Source organism: Poecilia reticulata, linkage group LG22, assembly GCF_000633615.1.
Source record: "Poecilia reticulata strain Guanapo linkage group LG22, Guppy_female_1.0+MT, whole genome shotgun sequence".
In the NCBI taxonomy this organism is placed as follows: Eukaryota; Metazoa; Chordata; class Actinopteri; order Cyprinodontiformes; family Poeciliidae; genus Poecilia; species Poecilia reticulata.
Window position 1 is genome coordinate 5,716,499 of NC_024352.1, and position 9,321 is coordinate 5,725,819.

A 9,321-nucleotide genomic window follows, 5' to 3' on the forward strand; every position below is an offset into this window, starting at 1 on the left:
GTTTGATTTCACAGAAGTTTGATTTACTTGGAGTTATATTGTGTTGTTTAAGTGTTCCCTTTATTTTTTTGAGCAGTATACATTTGTTTTCCTCCCGATGTGTCAATACTTAGTAAATCCACCTTTTAGGGTTTATTCCAGTCAGATTTTCACATCTAGAAATTGTTTAGTTATTTTTCATGGGAACTGGCTGATTCAGTCTGGATGGAGAGAGTCTGTGAACAGCAATTTTTTTCTGACCAGCTTTTCTCTCATTGCTGAATGAAAGCATCCCCATAGGATGATGTTGCCACCACTGTGTTTTACTGTAGGAATGATGCGTTCGAGAGTTTTCTGCTTATTTTTAGTGTTTGAATTAAAGTTGTTTCATTGTATTTGTACTAAGAGCACATCCGATTATAATTTAATCTATTTATTAATTAGTTAACATCTAAAGTCAGTTGGTTGTGTTAGATTTTATGTAGGGGTATGAAAGAGAGCTGGATATCCACACACACACATCACACTTTAAATTTGGGAGGGGAAAAAAAATCACTTTTTTCTTATCTTTTAACTTCCATTTATGCACTGCTGTGTCTGTAACATTAAATGCTGTTAAGAAACATGAAAGTTTGTGGTTGTAACCTAAAAAATTAGAACAATTTCATCTGGTTTGAATACTTTTTCCAGCCGCTGTGGTTTACTAATCTGCTGTTACTGGAAATACAGGTGTTTACGTCACAGCTGAAGGACGAAGTCAAAGGCTTGTATTTCCTCTGCAGAACGTTATTCACTCTGGAGGTCGCACTGTAAAACATCACCTGACAGTATTACACTATTATTACAATAATTATTATACACAGTATGACTATTTTTGCATACCGTATCATTCTTAGTGATCATTTCTGGTCAGATTTCTGATTCAGTGTGGAAATGTCACCCAACACCTGTTGGAGCTGCTGCTAAACACTGTTTAATTTAACACCAGTCGACTCTGCATCGTGCGCCCTTGGCCTTATTCCCAGGCCTGAGAAGAAGAGGCGCACAGAATACTGTTCACCTAGCTCTCACCGTTCTCACCTGATTTCTGGTGATGCCTCTCGCYGCGCTCTGATCATGTCTGGTCGAAGTGCTTCATGCTCTCTCCGAGGCTGCAAGTATCAACTTGCCTCATAGTCTGGCACTTGAACGTCAAGCACTTATTTTATCTGRATTTWGKTTTTTTTTTTTTGCTGACAGAACACATCCTTAAGGGGATTTACAGCGAGTCTGACATCACTTTTTAGCACCACTGCTGCACCCTGTTTGGTTCTGAAATGCCATAAATTTAGCGCTGAAGTCAGCGGTTTATGTCTTGTGGTTATTCTCATGCCCTAAGGAGTAGTCAGCATCTCTGGTTTTCTCTAAAAGGTGAAGTCATGTAAGTCTAACTCTGCTTTCATTCACAGTTTGGTGTTCATCCTGCTCAAACAACCACCATTATTCCCCCCCCCAACAGCCGAGCCCAAAGCTACGAGCTCTGTCTCTGCTTGCTGATACTGACATTGCAACACGTTTAACTCAGGAGGAAGTGCTCCTGTCTCAATAACAAGTTTTGCTGGTCGATAAATTGTCCCAGAAGTTATTGCGATAAAAGATAATATTGTTGTTTTGAGACCGTTTTCAAAGTAATACAATGGGAAACGCAAGAACACATTCTGAAAGATCAATTAACTTTATACTCTAATGACTATTTAAGACTGGAACTGGAAGACATTTAAATAGACAAAATAAATAAACAAATAAAATGAATTATAAAGTTTCTGTGAACATAATTGTCCTTCAAAAAGGGGCTAGTTGAGACCAAAATACCAGAGTGAAAATTGTTGTCATCCAGTCTTTAGTAGAAAGAGTCMAACAAATGCAATGGTCATTTTGATTGATCATGTGATGAATTGATTTATTAATTTATTGCAACAGAATTAGGAACAACAATGTGTTGTTTTTACACAGCATCACTGTGTAGGAGTGTTTGCCGTATTTATAGCCTATTATATTTCAAATGGAAAGCATTGATGCTCCTCTTGGCCCACTGCTGCATACTGCGAGGCAGTATGCAGCAGTGGAGACCCMGTGCTTTATCTGGAATCCCATTAATACAAGTTTAAATTCTAGAAACTTGGGTTGTACCAATTTCAATTTTTACTAATTTTTCTGCCTGAAAAGTCGCTAAATGTAGAAAAAAACCGTTGCTAAGTGGGCAAAAGTAGGGTGACTATTGCTAACTGCGCCTGTGCAGACGTAATGTGATTGACGACCTTTGCGGAGGTAGATAAGATCAGTTTCACATGTGAGTATCTGCCAATCTCTGATCTTCCAAAATTAAATAAATCGGTTTATTGGTGCATCAGTAGTAAAAACGGTATGATGGGGCATTTTTTWAAAAATTGTATCAGTTTTTGAAAACCTCTGTGTACTTTGACAACTGGCTTATGTCTGCTTTTTTTATGTTTTAAGTTACTTCACACATTTTCTTCACATGTAAAAATAATAACAAAGATTTTCTGTCACTGATTACTTGACAAAAAGTCTTGTATTGACATTTGCAGCTAGAAGGAGTTCAGCTTCCTGCTTCAGTCACTCAGTAACCGGAGCAGAATCGGGTGCAGTGTTGATGTTTGCACCTTCCTCCTCTGCTCTGTGCTTAAGCAACCATCCTGTGACAAGTCACCAAAATCTTCCCAACTCTTTCAGAACTTCATGAAGAGCAGTGGGAGTTCATCCAACTGGCCAGATTGATAATGGAAATGTAACATATTGTCCTCTCCGAATAACGAGGTTCCTTCTGCTTTTTGCCAGAAGGACCAACAGCAGGCGAACACGAGCCCAGAGGCTGCCCAGCAACCCCAKGAGGCTCCGGCGACGAGAGCCAGGTCCAGTGGAGGCTCTGGCGATGAGGGAGGGGGCGATGGCTCTGGACCCGAGCAGAACGGCCAGCCCCCCGCCGCCCAGCCYGCTCGAGTGGTGGAGAACGAAGAGGAGGAGGACGAGGAGATGACCTTGAAATACGGGGCCAAGCACGTCATCATGCTCTTTGTTCCCGTGACGCTGTGCATGGTGGTGGTGGTGGCGACCATAAAGTCCGTCAGCTTCTACACCAAGAACGACGGCCAGAGGCTGTGAGTACTTTATGAGCCTTATCAGGCGATGAACGGGGAYGCAGCTGTGGACTCTGACCTCATTTAAAACCAATCACACCTCTGGTTGGTGGTCTGTAGTGGAACAGAACTACCACTAGGTGGAGGCGTTGTGTTTTTCTTTTTTTTCTTTTTTCTATTCATTCAACAATTGGCAGTAGGGAATACGGGGTAATTTGAACCACCCCTTGTTTCTAGGAAACAGTAAAAAAAAAAATAACATTGATGAAATATTTATGTTTTCACCCTTGAAAGTAAATTTAGTCTATCATAAGTTTTATGAGAGTTGTGTTTAGAAAATAACGTATATTTTTAGATTTTTTTTTTATGTATCAGGTGCGCCATATATGAGCTGCTACATGAGGTAACAAACTGAAGGGAAAAGTAAAACTTTTTTAAAGTGGAAAGATAGCTTTGGGTTAAGTTGAGCTCAGTTATGATTCTGTCCTTCTGCTTTATTTTGTCAAATTATTTTTTTAAGTAAACAACAATTTAGCTGTAATTTACAAAATTAAAAAAAGTAATTGTCTACAACAAATAAAATAGCCTCAATAAAAAAAGAGACTTATTTAGGAAAAAACGGGGAAATGGAGGGTGTTTCATATTTCCTAAATATGAAAAATGGTTGATCTGGTGATGAGGGACGGGGCATTTTTCTATGACGACTATTGAAGGTGATAAAATGCTTCCAACAGTTTTTGTAATCATATCCAGATATGACACATATATACACCTACACAATTATTGAGATGCTTAAACAGTTTTGTTTCCAACATGGTCTCCAGGATCTACACACCATTCCCTGAAGAGACGGACACCGTAGCACAGCGAGCCGTCAACTCCATCCTGAACGCCACTATCATGATCACTGTGATCATCGTCATGACGCTGGTGCTGGTGTTGTTGTACAAGTATCGCTGCTACAAGGTACAGTAATTTTCAGTAATATAGTTAGTAAATATGGAGATTTTCTTCCCGTTCTAGTTCATGTTGCGTTTGCTTTTATTACCATTTTATATTTTATATTGCAAAAGGAAAGTCGGTCAAGCTAATGGTTCCCAACCAAACTGGTTCCCTAAACTTATTCTTATATTTTGTCAACCATAGACTTTAGTGTATGTAGCCGCACCCATCTCTGCGCTTTTTCTTATTTTAGAAAGAAATATAATATTTATTTTCAGAAAATTTTGAGTGAGAAACTTTCACAGATGTTTGATTAAATTGAAAAATAAAATCCTAACCAATAGAGATGTGCCGATCAGGTTTTTTCCTGCCGATACCGATTCTGATCACCCATGAGGGCCGATCACCGATACCGATCACATAATTATTATTATTTTTTTATCAGAAACACTACCGGTTACATTATGTGGAAAAAGGAACCATGAATTCACCTTAATTTAGTCAAAAATTTGTTTTTAATAACTTTTTCCAAGAARAAAACWRAAMAAAACAGGCATTGTGCAAATTGTACTGCTATCAGTMATACTATCTTTAACAGACTGAAAACATATGAAGGCTCTGVAGAGGCTAAATAATACAAAGAGTCAAAATAAAACCTCTCAACATTGCCAAAAAATTMAAGTATAAAACTTAACATTCAAAGGCAAATACAGGATCTATTACAATAAACAATCCTGAGTTACTGAATGAAAAATTCCTGATAGCATGGCGGCTAGCTGATTACTGCTAGTTCTGATTGGCTGTTTCTGACTGAGCGGAGTAATTATGCAGAACTGGGAGAAGATTGATTATTTTTTCAGAGATTATCTGTCTCATGTTAGGACAGCGAAAGTTTTAATACGTATGTAAAATGTATTTTTTTAAGTTAKATGCTGCAGCTTTWAGCAGAGGTTCGGTGTGAGAGTCACTACCAGGTGGAGCAGAAGCGGCGCTCCGTCTGTGAAATATTACAGACGGATATTCTGTAATATCCGCGTAGCAGCGGTTCAACAGCGAGAGCAGAACCAGCGTCTTACATCGCAGCTCGAAGACTTAAATAATTTTGCAGGTTATTTGTTTACTTTCTGACCGTCATGCTAATCCGGGTGAGTGTTTGTAGCTGTGCGCTGCTTTACCTGCTGTCTGATCCTCCATATGTCTTTTTTACTGCAGTGAGCCTCGATGTAGCCAAACTCCGTCAAGTATGGCATTGTTTTGATGCCATATTAGATTCGTCGTGTTGATGCATTTTGACCTGCTTCACCCCACGTGCTTCAATTTTCTGCCGCAACACACAAACTTCCCCAGTCACTCAGTGCATTATAGTTTCACATGACGTCGCTTAGAATTTGTTGCTGCGTGTTTGCGCGGTGTGACGGAAAGAGGAGACCAGCTTCACAGGCAGGCTGCGAAATGAGAAGCAGGTGATCGGTTTGTGTGATCAACAGCAAGAGACCGTGATCGGCGATCACGATCATACACTTTTTCACGGAAATTGGCCGATTATGATCGGTGGCCGATCGATCGGCACACCTCTACTAACCAAGCCTCCTGTTCCTTCAGTGTTAGCACTGAAACAAACACAGATTAAYCAGAGAAGCTCTAGCCATGCTACATGCTAACCAGTCTCATGTTTCCTTTCTCAGGTGATCCAAGGCTGGCTGTTTCTCTCCTCCCTCCTCTTGCTCTTCTTCTTCTCCTTCATCTACCTCCAGTAAGTCTCGCTAACATACATTTAAATTCATTTTTCCGAATGTACTGATGGGTGTCCGCGCGTGCGGAGGAGTCTGCCACTTCCTGACGTCCGTACTCTTTCCGTTAGGGAGGTTTTCAAAACCTACAACGTAGCCATGGACTACTTCACCCTGGCAATAGTTGTGTGGAACTTTGGCGTGGTCGGCATGATCTGCATCCACTGGAAAGGACCTCTGCGACTCCAGCAGGCCTACCTCATCATGATTAGCGCCTTGATGGCGCTGGTTTTCATCAAATACCTGCCAGAGTGGACTGCCTGGCTCATCCTGGCAGTTATATCCGTTTACGGTAAATCTTCCCTTCCACTTCCTAACCCTCAAGAAGCTCGCTGTTTTTTTTGTWTTTTTACCMACATTTAAAGTTCATACAGCGGCTGCCAGATGATGTTTTAATTTCAACCTCATAAACATATGACATGTCGGGGCACGGGTTACACTGTTTTTCCTTTGTGGTAACAAAAAGGAAAACAAAAAACCCATCAGAATCAGACACGGCCTTTATCGTCATCGTACAGAAGCGCGACGAAAGTCATGCTGGTACGGCTCATCCAAAGACAAACAAGCAACATAAGACATGGGTAGACAGGAGCCTGGGGCGGCAGCCATCATGGGAGGCGCTGCCCTTTTGTTAGACGAGAAAAAAAATAACTYGAGGGGGAAAAAAATCGTATCTCTGCACATGCATAGCAACATATTGTCAACATAGAAACACAAAGCAWGTGGAGTGGGAAAACGGGCCCCAGATTTAGCACATTTTGTCACACTGCAACCACCAGTGTTCACCATCCAGTTCAAAATTTACAGAGTCTTTGCGGCACATCCCATTCGCTCAATCGTAAGGTTTAGTCTGAAAAAAAGGTTTTAACAGAGTTGACACAACAACTTTTACCAAGTTAAACTATAAAAAATTTTATTGTTGTGTGCCATGCTGAGACAAACTCATTTCTCTTCTTTGGGSATCAATAAGGTATTATCTAGCTAGCTGGGCTAGCTAACCAGGCTAGGTCATGCCTGCATCAGAGTGATTTCAGTGATAACCAATTTTTAAAATACCCGATTCTTTCAATTATGATTGTGGCCAATAATATTTTTTCGTTTCTAAATTCAGTTACTAGGTTGGCAATAGAGCATTTATTATTACAGCCACACAGGCTTTCTATGGATGGTATTGATGACTGCTGTAACACCAAGCTTACAGATCCCTGATATGTGCTTCCAATTTTTATTTTCATTTTCTTTGTTTCCGATTCTTGAAGTTTCTTACGTGAGTAACGGCCAATCTCTCAAAATTAAGGGAATCTGGGCCAATTTATCAACTGGCTGATTTATCTGTGCACCGCTATAAGAAGCCATTCAAAGGGGGATATTTAGGATTGTAGGAGCCAGAAAATCTGCAGTTTCTTATTTGTTGTTGTTGATGTCACCTTATAAACATCATCTTCCTGATTTTCATGTTCTCTCCGATCACAGACCTGCTGGCTGTGCTCTGCCCCAARGGACCGCTGAGGATCCTTGTAGAAACGGCTCAGGAGAGAAACGAACCCATTTTTCCAGCTCTCATCTATTCTTGTAAGTCACATAAGATAAGATCTTAAGTCCATTTTTAATTTTTTTAGTTATCACACAGTAGAGACAATATTACGGCTAAGATTTATTATCTTGTTCATAATTAAATATTTGATTTTTTTTACACTGGTTTGAAGAGTCTAGAAAAGCGTGTGTTTGATTTGATTGTTGATCTGAATAAATATGGAATAATGAAATTTGAGATTCCAAACTTAGCGTCTGAATCCATTAGTTAAAGATAAAAATGAAATGTTTTTCTACAGTGATTTATATTTAGGCCATAACCTGTATTTTTAGCTTAGCATATCACAACCTGTGTTTTTGTCGTTTATCATACAGATTTTTAATTGCTAAGAAATAAGTAAAAATTTAGAAAACAGCTATTCACTGTTTTTTGGTGTAAAGTTACTTTTGTGTATATTTAGAACTGGAGGTTTCTAACATTTTGTCATTGAAATTCTCACGTTTTACTAATTTTATTATTCATGAATTATTAAAATGTTCTGAAACAAACCAATAACTGGTCACAAACTGCGACTTAAAGAGTCTGTATTTCACATTATGCAGTTTTATTAAGTATTATGTATTTTATTTGATCTAAGTTTCTTTAACCACCCTGCTGAAATGGGAGCTTTTTTAGACTTTGTGTTCGATTTTTTATTTTAATTTTAATTTTTTCTCATTTCCTTCTTCTCCAGCTACGATGGTTTGGCTCGTCAACATGGCCGACACCGACGGGCCAAAGAGGAACTCCACAGAAACGTCTCCTCCTCAACAACAGACTCAAGACTGTGAGTCGGGATTCAGATAATTGAAAAAGTTTGGTCCCAGACGATTTTTAACATTCAAAACTCCTGGTTGTTCATCAGCGGCTGTAGAGTCTCCGGCGCCGTCGAGTCCCTCGCAGGACGACGGCGGCTTCACCTCCTCCTGGGTCAGTCAGCAGGAGCACCGGCTGGGGCAGCTGCAGACCACCGAGGAGACCAGACGGGAGATCCAAGAGATGCCGTCTGCGCGTCCGCCTGCGGAAGACGACGATGAGGAGAGTGAGTGCTTGAAATCGAATCTTTTTATTTTTATTTAATCTGTATTTTACCAGGATTAAACAAAACTAAACAAAAAAGCGTTGATATTAAAAACCTGGCCAAGTGACTTTTAATTAGTGGCATTGGATATAAAACAGGTCAGAAAACTGAATATTTACAGGAGTTCACGTGAGGTGTTGGTGCCAATGTGTCTTTATTAACTGTAGCTACGTTTCCATTAATCGTATAATTGCACAAATTGGAGTGTTTCTTCATGGAAACGTGGCAATTTAAAAAAACGGAAATGTTTTTTGATAAAACCTTTCCATGCTGGGACGAAGTGGTTTTTCGGCTGTATTGAAATTAGTGTACTTTGWCAAATTGCAATAGAAACACTCTTTTTGCATCGTGATCAATAACCAGATGTTGGTACTAAAAGAAAAGACGACAGGAAGTGATAGSAGGATGACGGCGCGGCAGGTTTTTTAACGACTTATCGTGTGAACAAACTTATACACGTGTGATTTTAATTGCGTTTCTTATTTTTTGGAAACACCACAATTATGAAATTGTGTTTTACCAACATTAACAGAATATTGACAACGTTTTCCCTACATTTGTAATGGAAATTTGCCCTGATCCTAASCATCCAGATGATAAAGCAACACCTTTGCTGGGGTTCCCACTGGTTGTGCTCAAGTCCATTTCCAGAGAATAATCACAGTAATTTAATAAAACCTAGGAATTGGAAATAAAAAGTTAAATTTGGGGATTTGAAACAAAAAACTACTAGATCGTCAGCGTACAGGGAAACCTTTTGTTTACCGTGTCTTTAAATAACTTGGGATTACCTTTTTTTTAATGTGGAAGCAAATAGGG

General features: G+C 39.5%; 1 protein-coding gene across 1 annotated transcript; it reads left to right on the top strand.

Annotated features, from left to right (window-relative positions):
* Positions 1-2,775: 2,775 nt before the first annotated feature.
* Positions 2,776-9,315, top strand: LOC103458271 (presenilin-1-like; the record flags this gene model as incomplete). Its single annotated transcript, XM_017302401.1, has 7 exons — positions 2,776-3,137; positions 3,941-4,082; positions 5,744-5,811; positions 5,920-6,140; positions 7,322-7,420; positions 8,116-8,208; positions 8,287-9,315. Coding segments are annotated over 7 exons (1,200 nt in total), but the record flags the coding sequence as incomplete, so codon positions are not given.
* Positions 9,316-9,321: the final 6 nt, after the last annotated feature.